Consider the following 17,303-nt stretch of genomic DNA (forward strand, 5'->3'; position numbering starts at 1 on the left):
GGTTAGGATACAGACACCTGGTGGTCGGTATCCTAACCCTCCCCCTTCTACCTACACTAACCCTCCATCCCTGGTGCCTAAACCTAACACTCACCCTTCTACCAACCCTAACCCTCCATCCCTGGTGTCTAAACCTAACCCACCCCCTTCTACCTACCCTAACCCTCCATCCCTGGTGCCTAAACCTAACCCTTCCCCTACCATAACTCTTCCTCTTCGGTGCCTACACCTAACCCTCTCACAATCCTTACCCAAACCCTCCCTCCCCGATGCCTAAACCTACCCTCCCCCTACCATAACCCTTCCTCTCTGGTGCCTAAACCTAATCCTCTCCCTACCATAACCCTTCCTCTCCCTACCCTTACCCTCCATCCCTGGTGCCTAAACCTAACCCTCCCCCTTTCCCTACCCTTACCTTCCATCCCTGGTGCCTAAAACTAACCCTCCCCCTCTCCCTACCCTAACCCTCCATCCCTGATGCCTGAACCTAACCCTCCCCCTACCATAACCATTCCTCTCCGGTGCCTAAACCTAATCCTCTCCCTACCATAACCCTTCCTCTCCCTACCCTTACCCTCCATCCCTGGTGCCTAAACCTAACCCTCTCCCTACCCTTACCCTCCATCCCTGGTGCCTAAACCTAACCCTCCCCCTCACCCTACCCTTACCCTCCATCCCTGGTGCCTAAACCTAACCCTCCCCCTCTCCTAGCCTAACCCTCCCTCCCTGATGCCTAAACCTAACCCTCCCCCTCTACCTACCATAACCCTCCCTCCCTGATGCATAAACCTAACTCTCCCCCTCTCCGGTGCCTAAACCTAACCCTCCCCCTCTCCCTACCCTAACCCTCCTTTCCCGGTGCCTAAACATAACCTCCCTCTTCCCCTTAGTGCCTAATCCTAACTCTCCCCCTAGTGCCTAACCCTCCCCTAACTACCTAACCCTAACCCCTATCCCTAATGATAACCTTCCCCCTAACCCCACAACTTACCTTCGGGATTCACGCGGTCAGGATACTGACCGCATCCCGATTAAGGGGATAAAAATTATTAGTAATTATTAGAGATGAGCGGTTCGGATTCTGTGGAATCCGAACCGCTCCGAACATTGGGGATCCGAGTCCACCCGAACCCTGTTCGGGTGTTCACCGCCTGACTCGGATCCCCGTTCGGGGCCGAACGGCGGCCGCCTGATGTCGGATTCTCACTAGAGAATCCGACATCAGGGCTCCTATTGTGTAGGGCAGAGCGCAGTGATAGCGCTCTGCCCTACACAGACACAGACACACAGCCGCCAGCGGCAGCTGTGTGTTTGTTACAGCAGCCAATGAGAGTCACACAGACTCTCATTGGCTGCTGTACGGAGGGAGCCGGCTGGAGCTCACACATGAGCTCCGTCTTCCGGCTCGCTCCGCAGCGTGTGACAGCAGAGCGGACGGCGCGGGAGCGGGGAATCAGGTAAGTTTTATTTATTTTATTTTTTTACTTGTCAAAGGTCCGGGGGCGCTACTGGGGGGGTCTGCTACTGGGGGGGCCTGCTACTGGGGGGGGCTATACTACTTGGGGGGGTCTGCTACTGGGGGGGCTATACTACTGGGGGGGTCTGCTACTGGGGGTCCATACTATTGAGGGGCCTGCTACTGGGGGGGCTATACTACTGGGGGGGGTCTGCTACTGGGGGGGGTCTGCTACTGGGCGTCCATACTACTGAGGGGCCTGCTACTGGGGGGGGCTATACTACTGGGGGGGGTTTGCTACTGGGGGGGGTCTGCTACTGGGGGGGCCATACTACTGAGGGGCCTGCTACTGGGGGGCCATACTACTGGGGTGGGCTTACTACTACTGGGGGGGGATACTACTGGGGGGGCTTACTACTACTGGGGGGGCCATACTACAGGGGGGGCCATACTACAGGGGGGGCTACTACTGGGGCAGCCTACTACTGAGGGGGGCCTGCTACTGGGGGCAGCCTACTACTGGGGGGGGCATACTACTGGGGGGGCCATTCTACTGGTGGGGCCATACTACTGGGGGGGCTGCTAATGGGGGGCATACTACTGGGGGGGCCTGCTAAAGGGGGGCATACTACTGGGTGGCATGCTAATGGGGGGCATACTACTGGGGGGGCCTGCTAATGGGGGGCATACTACTGGGGGGCATTCTACTGGGGGCACTGCATAGGGGACCCTACTACTAAGGGGACTGCATAGGGGACACCACTGCTGGGGGCATTGTGTAAAGAACACCGCTACTGTGGGCATTGTGTAAAAGGGGCACTACTGTGGGCATTGCGTAAAAGGGTCACTACTGTGGGCATTGTGTAAAAGGGGCACTACTGTGTGTCGTAACATAAATAAGAGACACTACTTTATGGTGTAATGTGAATCAGGCCCTACGTGCGGTGTAATGTGAATAAGATTGTGCACTGTGACTCCTTGGGCCGTAGCCCACTATGTAAACAAGTACTGTGACTCTGCTGGCCGTACCCCACTGGGTGGGTGCACTACTTTTCATTTCTGCCACTGCTGTGTGGCAATGTGTCATAGATGTACTTTATACTGTGGTGTCTGTGTCGTTGTGCCGCTGCTCTGTCGCTTAGGAACCAGTCAGCTCACTGCAACCTTTGGCCAATAATGTTGAAAACAATATTATGAGCTGTTATATGGTCTAAATTGACTGGAAATTAATGTTATTGAGGTTAATAATACTCTAGGAAGTAAAAAAAGACCAATTTATGTGATTTTAGCTTTTTTTGTCAATTTTTGTAAAAAAATCCAAATCCAAATCCAAAGCCAGTCACCGCAGTTTGGCAAATCCAAATCCAAATCCAAAGCCGGACGACGAATTAGAACCAAATCCAAATCCGGCAAAAATGATCCGGCGCACATCCCTAGTAATTATCAATGGGAGCACAAGTATGTTATGAATTTATCAGATGGGCAAAATGAAAGTATGAGAGCTAAATTATTACATTAAATGAAGTCAGCACTATTATTTTTTAACAATATTATTCTAGTAATATTATTTGATCCCTAACAGGGGCAATAATAATTTATGACGGCGGCAAACATTCATTTATATTATTACGGTATAGTGCTCTCTTGTCCATCTAAAAGTTTCAGCAAGCACATGGGTCCTATATCTTCCTATCAGAAAAATGTCTAAAACAAAAAAATCTAAAAATACCTTTTTTTTTGATCATTTGGGTTAAACCACAGACTTAAATTGCGTTTTATGCAATTTAGTAGCTGTCTGATTGCGTAGTTTGCCAAAAAGTTATTTGGCCTATCCGTGTACAGGATTTTAAAAACTCTAATTCCATCACTGGTGTAACTGGATGTTTTTCTGTTATATTGTGAATCTACGGACGGTATTCAAGAAGGAACACAATAAGTATATAATTGGATGTTATTCTGTTATATTGTGTATATTGTATTTGTCTTTCAGCCGCTCACCCTGAGTACGGTCATGGGGATGCTGGAAACTATGAAGCCTAGAAAATAAAACCCTCTTTAAGGGGCTCATTCAATTCTGTAGGCATCTTGTTACCTCCTATGATAACTGGTATCTTTAAATTTCCAGTTGACATATTGGAGTGCAAAAAGGAAATGAAAACATTATAGAGTTATAAGACCTTATGTAAGCCGACATGTCAAAGTATTTACACAGATGGGCTCCGTGGCCATGTTTGCTAAGTAAAGTCTCCACAGGAGGTCCAGGGTAGCAAAAGCAACAACCAGGTTTAATGTCTGTTTCCCCGGCCTCGCACACACTGCGGTGCTTGGGATCCAATAGGCATTAATTCTGCGCCAACTGTTTTTGTATCTGATGAGGCAGTTTTCTACTCCAGTGAGCGTGTTACACAGCGTCCGCCAAATCTTCATGCTACGGTGTCTAATGAAAATATTTGAAGGCTGGAGATAAAACCATCTCAGCAAGTGGTCCATGCTAGGATAATATAGGACTCCAGAGGGGGGAAGTAAGCTGCATAATAGGAATTAAAGGCAATTCTGTTCTACATTTCCCAAGACTGTAGATAGACGGTGAATTATTAGATATGTGTGTTGTTAGACGCATTACTCAAATTTACTAAATGAAACATTTTTAACATGAAATCCAACACATTGGGCCTTATTCAGTGGTGATGTCGGACAGAAGAGGACAATGTTTTCCGTCTACACGTGTGTCCGAGTTGCCATGGGCGTAACTACCATAGGTACAAGGGGGGCAGTTGCTGTGCGGCACAGAGCTTAGGGGGGCTCATCTTCCTTGTCAAAGTGACATGAATTATAAACATTTTTCACCACTGGGTGGTACATAGGGGCCCTTAAAAACTGTTGCTATGGGGCCTTCAAATGGAATCGGTATGGAATCCCGGATACCGTATGGCCGGCAGTTTGATTCCCGGCAGCGGCAGCCCGACAGATCAGCAGAGCCCGGCAGCGGAAGCCCGACAGCTCTGGAAATCCCGATCGTCCCTAAGGTAAGTATAAACTAACCTAACCCCCTAACCCTCCTTAGGGGTGCCTAACCCTAACCTTCCCCCCAAGTGCCTAACCCTAATTCTCCCCATCCCCGCTGGCTAAACCTAAGTCCCCCGGGTGGGTGCCTAACCCTAAGTCCCCCCTGGGGATGGCTAACCCTAACCTTCCCTCCCCCTAGCCTAACCCTCCCAGGGGGGTGCCTAACCCTATGTCCCCCCCGGGTGCCCTAAACCTAACCCTCCCCCCGGCGGCTGTCAGCTCGCGGCGCCCGGTATCCCTTCGATCGGGATGCCAGGCGCCTGTCTCCCGGCATCGGGGAAATGATAGGCGTCTAGATATAGACGCCTGGCATTTCACCCTCGCCGGGATATGACAGTCGGGAAGCCGGCTGCCGGTATTAAGGCAGCCGGTTTCCAGATTGTATACCCTTGAAATACGTAGCTATGCTCGCTCGGCTGTGACATCAGGCCCGACCAATCAGGTGGACGATTGCTGAGTGTATATGCACTTACCAGTCATCAAATAGGCTGGCAGGTCAGCCAGACAGCCGACCCATCGACCTAGTGTGTACCCAGCATTAGGGCATGATTCACGGTTGTACGCTATTGCTGCCACAGCTACAAATTCTGCAGCTGTGCATGTTGGGAAATATGCTAATGCCACAGCCGCAGAGACTTGATTAGCGATGCCCGCTGGAGCCATCATAGCTGTCTGCAACTGCGCAAATATATGAAGATCAGTCGCAGATCAGGCAAACATCGACTCCTTGAGTATGGCTATGGTCACGCAGCATTGTCGCTGTACTGCGCCATGTTCTCTGCGTACAGGATCGCAGACACTGCCAGAAACACGCCACCGAAAACGGACAGATCGCGTCTCCGTTTAAGCCGTCGCTACCCGTCACCTGCCACAAAAGGCTCGCTTCCTGTCTATCACTTGTGCCTAAATCCCCACAGCAGCTGTAATGTCACTTTGATCGCTGCCCGTGCGCATTGGGGCTGGAAGGCAGACGCAGACCACCATTAATTGCTCAACTGCGTGAACATGGGAATAGCGTACAACTCCGAATCAGGCCCTTAATGCGCCCAGCGGCGGATTAGCCGGTGGGCGCCTCTGTGGATCAGCCGCGGCGTTGGCATACAGATGCCGTCGCACTGCGGCAAATGCGAGTGCAGTAGCTGCACCTCTAATCAGGCTCATTGTGTTTTTCACTCAAAAAAAGATACATGGTAATTACACGGGTGCTGCACGTAATTGGGAGGATGATTGTGCAGGAGCCGGTCTTGCACCCTGCGCAGTATAGACATGTGGTATTTCCCTGTTCGCTCATGAAGCAGATAACCGGATCACTGGAATGGCAGATGGGCCGAGTACATGTCAGATTCCTGTGATTCAAGTGCTGGTAAGTATCTAGACCGGGTGTGGTATAAGAGATAGACAAAAATTAGTTAAACAATGTCTAGATCGACCCCAGTTGTTAGACAGTCAATAGATCGACAGGTACAAAAGGTCGACAGGTACAAAAGGTCGACACAATAAAGGTCGACATGTAAGAAGGTCGACACGAAAATGGTCGACACTTTTTAAAATGTTTTTTTTGCATAAATACCACCACGCTGCGGGCACGGTGGCTCGCTTCGCTCGCCACATGGATTTATTGCCCCTCCATACCCACTTGGATGGTAGGGAATGACGTTGGATGGTAGGGAATGATGTTGGGCACTGGCTCATCTTCAGTGCCTAACCCTAAACCTAAAAATAAATAAATATGTGTCGATCATTTTTGTGTCGACAATTTCAATGTCGACCTTTTGGCCCTGTCGACCATTTGCACCTGTCGACCTTCTTACATGTCGACCTTTAGTGTGTCAACCTTTTGTACCTGTCGACCTTTTGTACCTGTCAATCTATTGACTGTCTAACAACTGGGGTCGATCTAGACATTGTCTAACTAATTACTGTCTATCTACAGTCCGGCACCCATCTAGACCAGGGGCATCCAAACTTTTTCCTTGGTGCATCATATTAAGAAAATGGCTTTGAACGGAGGGCCACAAAACTGTTATAGTGTGAACAGCACGGCTGGAATAGCCTGGTGCTGGCTGTCACAGGGGGACCCCCTGCATGTAACAAAATAAACACTTATACCGTTGGGGGTATAATTTACTAAAGGTGGATTTTAATCGATTTTGATCGATTTAAAATCATTCAAAATCGATGTTGTGTTTCTGGGGCTAAATCACACATTTACTAACAGACTATGGGCCTGATTCAGACCCACTCGCAAGCGGCTGTCCGCTCGCAAGTGGGTCGATGGTGTGCACTGCGCATGCGCACGACGGCGGGAGCTCCGTCGTGCGCATGCGCCAGACGCGACGAGCGAAGGACTTTCCTTCGCTCGTTGTGTCTGATCAAAGGGGACGTGCTGTCGATGTTGATTGACAGCACGCCCCCTTTGGTGGGCGTGCCGGGGGCGTGCCTCCCAGACGGGGGCGTTCCCAAGGGAACGCCTACCGTCAGAAGCCGGCCCACTGACATCACTAGTGATGTCAGTGGGAGTGATTTTGGCTCTGATAGAGCCAAAATCACTCTGGGCCTTGCGGTTGAGAAACTCAACCGCAGGCTCCGGCTTGCAGTGGCGATGGTCGCAATGGTCAAGACCATCGCGGCCATCAACCTGCACGCTCGTATAGGCTGTGGGTGGTGACCCACAGCTATACGAGCGTCCAGGAGGACGCTCCATAATTATGGAGGACGGCCCTCATTCAGAGCGTGCGCTCTGCTCAGAGCGTCCGGCTCTGAATGAGGGCCTATTTTTGATTTGGTTTTAAAGTGTTACTAAAGGAGTGATTTAGCCCCAGAAAACACAACATCGATTTTGATCAATTTTAAATGAATCAAAATCGATTAAAATCCACCTTTAGTAAATATACCCCTGGAAGTCTATTTCTTTTAAACAACGCACCTGTTATATTACCTAACACCGCACATGCGTGACAGTTGTACTTCTGCTCAGTCAACTCATTGTGTCAACAAATAATTTTTTCGTTTTAGTTTTGATTTTTTTGTTAACAGACTTATTAAACATGATCGGGGCTATAAATTATTGGATCGCAACTTGTGCTCCTGCATTGTATACTAACGTGATTTGTACAGAATTATCAGGGGTTCTTTTCGATGCAAAAGAGTAATGTGTGTGACCACAAGATCAGTCCATTGTGCAATGCAATTAATAGGGCATATACTGTAGAAAAGGTTCCAGTAATGTAGCTGTTCTGCAAACTATGACATAGTAGGATGTGAGTGTGTAACTTGTCTGTAATTCATTCTAATTACTATTGTTTACTATGCTGTATTATTCAACTTGTTTCCACTTTGCCGTGATTGTATTCTCCATCAGAGGTCACATGCTAATATGCATAATATTATGAATACACAATTTATAATTTAAGTAGCAATTTGCAGAACTACAGTATTCTATTAATGTTACACATTAGATCTTTCTTGCTAATTACATTACTGTGAGGTCTGGACGTCTTAATATTCAGGTACAAGATTAGTAATATTTCTATTTGTACCATTTACTGCACAATTTTAATCTTAAAAGGACTTGTTTTAAGTATCGAAATGATTCATTTGGTCCTTTAAGGCTACAGGTAAAAGGTGGGCCCCAACCAATGAAAAGTAATGCGCCTCCACCCATAATAAGTCATCAATTTCAGTGAAAATAATAGGAATTACGTGAACGATAAAATCCGCATCCATGGGTTACATTTATCGGAAAAATCTCGCCTGGGTTATACTTTGTATCTTGGCAAAGGAAACCATTTAAAATGTGTTCTTCTATCAGGGTCTAAAATGTTACAAGATACAGACACATGTTACATGGAATAGAAAGGGGTTTGATATTATACAGATTTAACAAAAGAATGTTATCTAATTGAGACCAACTGGCCTCATTGTTCCTTATAAACTTAGCAATATATTTAGTGAAAGAACTAAAAAAACCAACAGATGTTTTTCTTTAAAGGAGTCAGACAAAGATTTCTCGTACACAATAAATCAGTTCCTAGTGATTTCCAAGACAGTGCCCTGGGCTATGGGCTGGGTAACAAATAAAGGAAACAGGTTACCTCAGTGTGTATCCAGAACTGGTACAGAAGGTTAAACTGGAGATGGGCAGCGAACACCGATGGGGGAATAAAAAACGCCATTGGCCAATAGACCATCTAAAAGACAAATAAAAATACATACTTAAATCATATATAAAAAATATATATATAATTTTTTTATATTATAGTTTATCGCACATACAGTATACTGTATTTATATAAATATATATTTGTGCATTCACACACATCACATATGTACTGTATATACTGATATAAATATACTGTACATATATTTTATAATTGGATACCTATCTATATATCTATCGACTATAAATATATATATATATATATATATATATATATATAGAATTCTACATGGATCGGCACTCACACAATGGGTATCCAGCAACTCCGGTGCCCTCCGCATTAATCCATTCAATAGCAGCAACAAATGAACGGCGGCACTCAGAGATTTTCCATATCAAAATGTGTATTTAAATATCCATAATAGGTACCAACGTGGTTCCGAAACGTTGGTGCCTATTATGGATATTTAAATACACATTTTGATATGGAAAATCTCTGAGTGCCGCCGTTCATTTGTTGCTGCTATATACATATATACATATATATATATATATATATATATATAGACACACAAGGAGAAACTAAACTGGCATAAAAAAGGCTGAATTAAATAGAAAACTTGCGAGAAGTGATATTGAAATAATAGCACAACATAGATGGATATCAAGAAACAATAGTTTAAATTAGGGATGTGCAGGCTCGGATAGGTTCGAGTTTGCACGTTGAGTTCGGATTTTTCCCTCCAAAAAAACGGAACTCAGAAAGAGGCAAGACGTCATCTTGCATGGACGAACATCATCATTCCTGGACTTTTGTCCGTTTTTATTGGAGGGAAAAATCCGAACTCAACGTGCAAACTCAAACCTATCCGAGCCTGCACATCCCTAGTTTAAATACATTTTATTCTAAGCATTTGAAGCCCATATATTAATATAAGTGACTACACACAGGGGTCTATTTACTAAGCAGTGTTAGGAGAAAGAGTGAAAAGTGATAAGTCTGTGATAAGTGCCAGCCAATCAGCTCCCAACTGCCATCTCACAGGCTGTGTTTGAAAAATGACAGTTGGGAGCTGATTGGCTGGCACCTTATCACTTTCTTATCACTTTTCACTCTGTCTCCTAACACTGCTTAGTAAATAGACCCCACAGACTTTCTGACAAACATGCGCACTCATTTATAATCGCTCTGCAGAAATATAATGCAGTTATAGTGGAGACGCTGGAGTAAGTATATATCACACTGCCATACGTTGTTCCGCAGAGAACCTGAGGGGCTGTTAATGAAGGTGCTGTTTATTAGGACAAAGTACCAGGTTCTGTCAACACTTCAGCTATATTTTTCAATGCCAGTGTTGTACAAGCCCTAATGGACTCAAACTAAATAAAGGTTTTAAACCAAGCCAGGGATGAAATACAAAACGACACTGGAGATCTTACAGCATAGAGTGTAACCACTTTAAATACAGAAATAACACATCTGCCAGTAGCAGGGAGAACGGTTACTGTTTTGAGGGATCACAAGTTTTATAACTGTATATTTAATGCACTCTGTTCTATATACATCAACTTTTACACAGAGCAACAGGCAGAACTTTCCAGACCGTTCTCCCGTTTTAGTGTTACCTTTTACAGGCAATATTTATTTCATCATCAATTATATTTTAATTACCACAATGCCACAGTTATTTGTGATTGGCATTTGCAAGCATTGCGGTAGAGTTCCATTTGCGCTTCGCTTTTATGAACGCATCACGGCGTATGTGGTTGCTTTTACTGAGGGTAAATGCATTGTGGAATCTCACCGTGAGCCCCAGTCAGGCCCTTAACGCTAGTTGCAAATTGCTTGTTAAACGCCAGCGAGTGTGCAGCCGAATTAATAAACAACGACAACTTGATTTTTTTTATTATTATTATTATTATAGTAAAACAGATTCATAATTGTGAAGCTCAGTCTGGGGCTAAAACGATGCAGCGATTTCAGATCACATGTAGTAAGTACATTTAGCACTGTCTATTGGCACACTAATAATAATAATAATAATTATTATTATTATTAGAACTATTTACTGTGATCAGTGGCCTCTTACGTTTTACATGGTCACGGAAATTCTTCTAACATCCTAATAATTTACAGAAGGGAGATCAACATCTCATATAAGATTATTACATAATGCAAATATAAAATGAAGACTAGTCTTCTTCACGTTTAGCCAAGTCATAACAACAGTCACATTAATAATATCACTATATATTATAAATATTGTATCATGACAATATTATTTCCTGCAATTGTGTTACTGCATTATTATTATACCTGGATAAGTGGGTTTTCAAGTAAGAGGTATCTGACTTATCCAGTATCTCAGTTATCCAGGTACGAGAAGTGTTTGTCTCACTTATACAGGTTCTCACCCCTGTAAGTCCAGTTACAGACACAGGGGTCTATTTACTAAGCAGTGTTAGGAGACAGAGTGAAAAGTGATAAGGTGCCAGCCAATCAGCTCCCAACTGTCATCTCACCGGCTGTGTTTGAAAAATGACAGTTGGGAGCTGATTGGCTGGCACCTTATCACTTTTCACTCTGTCTCCTAACACTGCGTAGTAAATAGACCCCACAGAGACTTGTCAAATCCTGTACTAATCCCAGATACAGAGGTTCTAAAGGCGGTTGTCTCATTTATCGAGGTTAATAAACTGCACTAATCTCACTTAAAGAGGCCCTAACAGCAATCGTCTCAGTTATAGAGATGATTATTCCTAATAATTCAGAAAACTCAGTCTTAGTTAAAGAGGTTTGAAAGTCTCACTAACAGAGGTTTTTTTGTGCAGACCTCACAATTAGTCCCAGTAGTAGAGGTTTCCCACTTATCCGGGTTCGACTGTATATGTCAATATACCATAATAATAATTTTAAGACTGAATTTGAAGCACATTATGGTATAATTAGTGCTGTTTTTGTGGAAGAATGGGTCCAAGAATGTCAGGTCTGGGAGTGGAGCTATTAATATGTATATACTGTATACATAATTATATATATAATTGGACTGGACTGGTGCTGTCCCTGCAGATCCCACTGTACGGTGCTTACCCATCGCCGTACAGCGTTCAACGTCACCCATCCCCGCCAGAAGCAACAAATACATATTGGCCCAGGACAGGTTCAGGGAGTGCCATTCCTGATTATGTCATAGTTAATGAGAGGCTCAGCAGTAGCGTTCCTGCTGAAAACAATACTGGATATAATTAATATAATAAGGGTAATGATTGTACTTTATATGCTTGCATACGTTATATACCTACTCAATTAAAATGTATACAGCGAGTGATCCTATGAATAAGTTATATTTAAGCAGCTTGGGTATAAAATACTGCTGGTTTGGTTTATCGCAATACGCTGCTCGGCACTTAGTATCAGAAAGTGTTTCCAGCTGGGGAGTAAATGTATTCTGCTTCCAGTTCAGGCTTCACATTTTAACCCAAGGTGAGGAAAATAATGGACTCAGATATACACAGATGAACCCAAAGTGAGGTTCCTGCAATACACAGATATAATCCGCACTCACCAGGTCCAGTTACAGGATATCCCTGGGGAAGGGGGACACGTTACAAGTGCAATATTTTACACGGAGTTTAAGTTGTAATAATGAGCTGCAGGTGGGGCTGAACCGCCGGTCGCCATTTATTGGCAACATTTGGTCAGTTTTTAACTGAATTCCCTCCCCTTGCTCTGTCTCCAATTTACGTGATTTGCAAAGTATCTCACAGCTTCCAGGCATTCTGCACAATGGTGATATATAGAGCAACGTACACAGGAGATCACCTACAGATTGTGATACACTAATTCTAAACTCCTGTAATAACGGGACAAACTGGAGCGAAGGCTTCCTTGGTTCCGGGGTAAGAACACACTGACTCTTCGCCAGGCGCGCGTTCTGTTCTGCAAAGTATCCATTCCCTCCTGAAAGCAGCAGCAGTCAATTTCCAAAGATAGGGGAAATGTATCTGAGCCCCTGTCCCTGCATGTCTTTCACGATACAAGCCAGCAGTGGTGGAACTTAATTTCTTATTGACGTGAATAGCGGCGATAAGAGATTATAATTATCGGGTCAATTATCGGGCCCCTAAGCCCCTATAGCGCTAAGCCCATATCATTTATCCCCTATAACTTAGCCCTATGCTCCTGGGCTACAGTTGTCAGAAAATAGTTATATCTCCTACTCCCCTCTGCAGAATCGGTGATCATCAGGGGCCCAAAATCTGGGATCCCTACAGTTCAGGAGATATTTCCCCATCTCTGCACTAAAAATAATATCCTGCAAATCAATGTGTAACTAGCAAATAAAAGCATGTGGATTTTGCTCCTCCCCCTCCTCTCTCTCATGCTGCTGGCACTGACTGTGTACAGAGCCATGTAGCCCCGCCCCCTACTCTCAAACTCCACCTTTTTTTTCTCTTCTCCAGCTCACAGTGCACTAAGACCCCCCACCCCTTAATCCGGCTCTGATGCCACTGTGCTGGCATATCTTTGCCTTTACCTAAAATATTAATAGTCACAATATTCCTCCTCCCAGCAATTGTATCATACTTGCATACCTTATTAATTTACTCTTTAAGAGAAACCTGGAGAGAAAGCTTTACTATTCACGTCATTAGCGCGGCACGATGCTGCAAATTGTGCATATTTAAATAGGGGGTGGGGCCAAATGGCACGATTATCATATAATAGTGTCATTAGGTCCCGTCCCCTCCTCACAGATACGCGGAAGTGGGCAGGATGTGGGAGGAGTGCTTACTCCATACTTGCGGACATTTAACTCCCTCCTCCCGGGAGGGAGCTGAATGCCTGCAAACAGTGGGGTGCATGACCGGGCAATGGGTCCATGGCAAAAATAAAGGCATTGTGAAGCAGGGGGCGGAGCCGCGATGATGCGTTTCAGCACGAATCACGTCATTGGACCCTTCACTGCGGGGGTTTCTAGTAGGTAGTCGAGGGGGGGGGGCAGGCGGCAGCCGGTAGGCTTGCCTGCCTTTCCGGGTGGTCGGGAGCGGCACCCGATATTCAGGAGGCTCCCAACCAAATCGGGAGGGTAAGCAGGCCTGGCTTACTCTTCCGGGGGTGCAAGGGGCTACCCAAAAAATCAGGAGCCTAACACAGGTACCGGGAGAGCAGGTAAGTATGATTTGTATATAATAAATATGTACGATGCATAGGTTGCCTTAGCTTGCAAGGTTATGCTGGTACAAGAGTTGAAAGTGCTACAGGTTTGCAGAACTGCCTTAGAGAAGCACATAGAGAAATGGCGTACGGTCATTGCAGGCATCATTTTTTTTTAAACTTTCATTGTTTTTGTTCTGCCAAGTACGTAACAAATATACTCTCAGTTTTAGCAAAGGGATCAACAATCCCTATGTAAGACTTTGTTCACTCATTCACTGCGCGGTCGCTGGAACACAGCTAAGCAGCGGCAAGTATTCTACTGTCCTAAATATTTTTGGTTTTATTTATTTTTAATTACTGGAACCTATGCCAGAGCAAAAGAGTAAATATTCGGTGAGGGGCACAGATGTCCGCAGCATGTATCCCGCTCATTAATGTGCTTATTCTAAAATCTGAAAATGTTTCTCATTCCACAGGAAGGTTATTAAATTTCCATTCACTTTTATTTGAAGCACATACTTTAACAATTGGAGAATTGCGCTCTCACAATGTGGTCATACTTTTCCTTACACCTTCCTCCACATGTGAAAAGAGTTTGTTCTCAGAATAGTTTCGCACTTGGATCAGAGGTGTAAGGATGCTGAATATTTTATTTCAAAAGCGCTACCGGATCCAGTTTCCTCGCCAGTCACGTCTATATAGAAGAGGCCAATCTGTGCCAAGCTGTATAGCCTTGTGGCATTTGCCATAAGACCATAAAAAGACGTAAGAGTATCATTGAAATTGTTTTGCCGCTAAAATGAACTATTTTTAAAGTGTACATTTATAATAACATCCCTGTTCTGCCAGGGGCAACGTAAGATTAGCAGATGATACTAGAGAACCTCTACGCAATTAACCAGCATACAGGGTTATTAACCACCAGTAACGTCTGCTGGCAAAGCAGGGGATATTCTGGCAGACACCCACAGCTATTACCACGTGGCTTGCATGGGGCAACAGCCGAGAAATTAAAAAACACATGCCAGCAGGGGCACTGACAGGGCGGCACGTACAAAGTTACAGGGTGTTTAGGGCTGCCAATGAGGTGCCTTGCGACCAGCAAGGATTCTCCGCAGCACAGCATCTGCAGAAGGGCACCTGATAGTCACAACTGTGCATGGACGCACCCACACTTGGCCATGCCCAACAAAGTACCAGGCCCCGTCATGCAACAAAGAACCAGTAGGGCCATCAGCACATAAATAAACATGTGTTTGCATTTACTGTGTCTCACAGCTGCATGGTGTCTTCTAAATCCCCTAAACACATTACTGCATGTAATTATCTTTTTGGGTGGTATGTTTTCATGACTATTAATGAGAATATGAACATCCTATGTACTGGAAGGAACATGTTTACTGCACTGCACAACATATATACTGGTAAACATAGGGGCAAATAAACCCCACCCCTGATAAACATAGACCATACTCCAACCTCTCTCCAATCATTAGCTTCATGTACTTCTCCATAAGCTTTTCGGCCAGGGTCCAGACTGTGCTGCCGAAATCAAGACAGCCCATACCACCAGTTGTCCCTTAGGCATTTTAGAAGGACCTACTGGACCGATAGGGAGGAGAACAGTCTTATAACTAATTTTGTCATCATCAATACAGCACCTGCACCTTACAAACATAATTGTAACCAGGCTGTATTATTTGTAGAAAGAGGGGAGTGTTTGGTGGGAGGAACCACACAGAGTAGCCAGGGACCCCAAGTTCTGGGGGCATTCAGCATTCTGCACCACTAACAAACAAAGGTAATGGCCTCAAAGGTGGAAAGGTGCAGTAAACTGGGGGGGCCTGCCACCATGGCTACATCATTGTAGCCCCATGCCACGGTAAACAATGTCACAATTACCATTATCGCAAAGCGTGGGTTGGAGCCACGATGGCGCGATTCAGTGCGAGTCACGTCATCAAGCTACCCAGACCGCCCACTTCACTCGGGGAGAGCCACCTGAGATTCCAGAGTTTCCTGGACATTCCAGGAGACCAGGCAAGTATTGGTGCAGGTTTAAATTTAAATATAATACAATGTGCATCATGCCTAATCTAATATGAAGTATATTATGCCTACTTATGTCATTCGTTTGAAGCGAACTGACAGGCTGCATTTTCATGAACATTGGTTCAGAACACAAAATGGCCTCCTCCACTGTGTATAGTTGACAGGTTTACGTTAATAAAAATAAGAAAAATTGTGTCGCCATTGGTTTTGGTGCTTTCATTGATAAATGATAGTACAAAATAGTAGAGATGAGCAGTTCGGAATGCTTGGAACCCGAACCCACCTGAACTCCCGGCACCCAAGTAAATCCGAGCGGCAGCTCAGGTCTTCCTGCCTGACTGATCCCACTTCGAAGAAAAAACGTCATCCTTGTGGCGTCGGATTCTCATGGATTTTGGATTCTATATAAGGCACCGCAGACGGGACTCAGCCATTTCCCTGATAGGCACACTGCTGTATGTATTCTGCTGTATAGGGTGTTCAGACTCAGTCACAAGGCTGTGTTGCTCTTAGTCAGTTTTGTATAGGGGGTGCATGCTGCTGTATGATGTGCTGTACTCTGCTGTATAGGCTGTGCTGTGTCCAGACTCATAAGTAGCTGTGCTGCTTATTCAATGTGTATGTACAGGGAGTGCACGCTGCTGTATGATGTGCTGTACTCTGCTGTATATACTATATAGCTGTGCTGTGTCCAGACTCACAAGTAGCTGTGCTGCTTAGTCAATGTGTATAGGGAGTGCTCGCTGCTGTATTCTGTGCTGTACTCTGCTGTATTTACTATGTACTGTGCTGTGTCCAGACTCACAAGTGGCTGTGCTGCTCTTCGTCAATGTGTATAGGGGTGCACACTGCTCTATCCTGTGCTGTACTCTGCTGTATATAGGCTGTGTTGTGTCCAGACTCACAAGTGGCTGTGCTGCTCTTAGTCAATGTGTATAAGGGGTGCACGCTGCTGTATGCTGTGCTGTACTCTGCTGAATATAGGCTGTGTTTGTGTGTCAGTAAAAACACGTTCACATTCACATGCATATATAAGCATTGTGACTCCAGGAAGTTTGAATAGAGCTAGGACATCAATAGATAATTCAATTCTACTGTTTGTACTGTTTGGTGCGCTTTACCCTAGTGTGCTTTGTTCACATGCATATATAAGCATTGTGACTCCACGCAGTTTGAATTGAGCTGCGACATCAAAAAATTAAAATAAAAAAAATAGATAAATACATTTCCATTGTTTGTACTGTTTGGTGCACTATACCCTAGTGCGCTTTGTTCACGTGCATATACAGTCAGGTGCATAAATATTGGGACATTGACAGAATTTTCAGATTTTGGACTCTATTCACCACCAAAATGGCTTTGAAATTAAACAAACAAGATGTGCTTTGACTGCAGACTTTCAGATTTAA

At 44.9% G+C, this 17,303-nt stretch overlaps 1 protein-coding gene across 2 annotated transcripts in view; it reads right to left on the minus strand.

Annotated features, from left to right (window-relative positions):
- The window catches only part of AGMO (alkylglycerol monooxygenase), a 289,406-nt gene that overhangs the window by 136,373 nt on the left and 135,730 nt on the right, over window positions 1–17,303 (minus strand). For both annotated transcript variants that reach the window (XM_088453145.1, XM_088453144.1), the window contains exon 6: window positions 8,617–8,712. In XM_088453145.1, the coding sequence (XP_088309271.1) occupies window positions 8,617–8,712 (96 nt within the window). The remainder of the gene's footprint in view (window positions 1–8,616; window positions 8,713–17,303) is intronic.

The sequence above is a fragment of the Taudactylus pleione genome, unplaced genomic scaffold (assembly GCF_031769625.1).
Source record: "Taudactylus pleione unplaced genomic scaffold, aTauple2 ptg000571l, whole genome shotgun sequence".
NCBI lineage: Eukaryota > Metazoa > Chordata > Amphibia > Anura > Myobatrachidae > Taudactylus > Taudactylus pleione.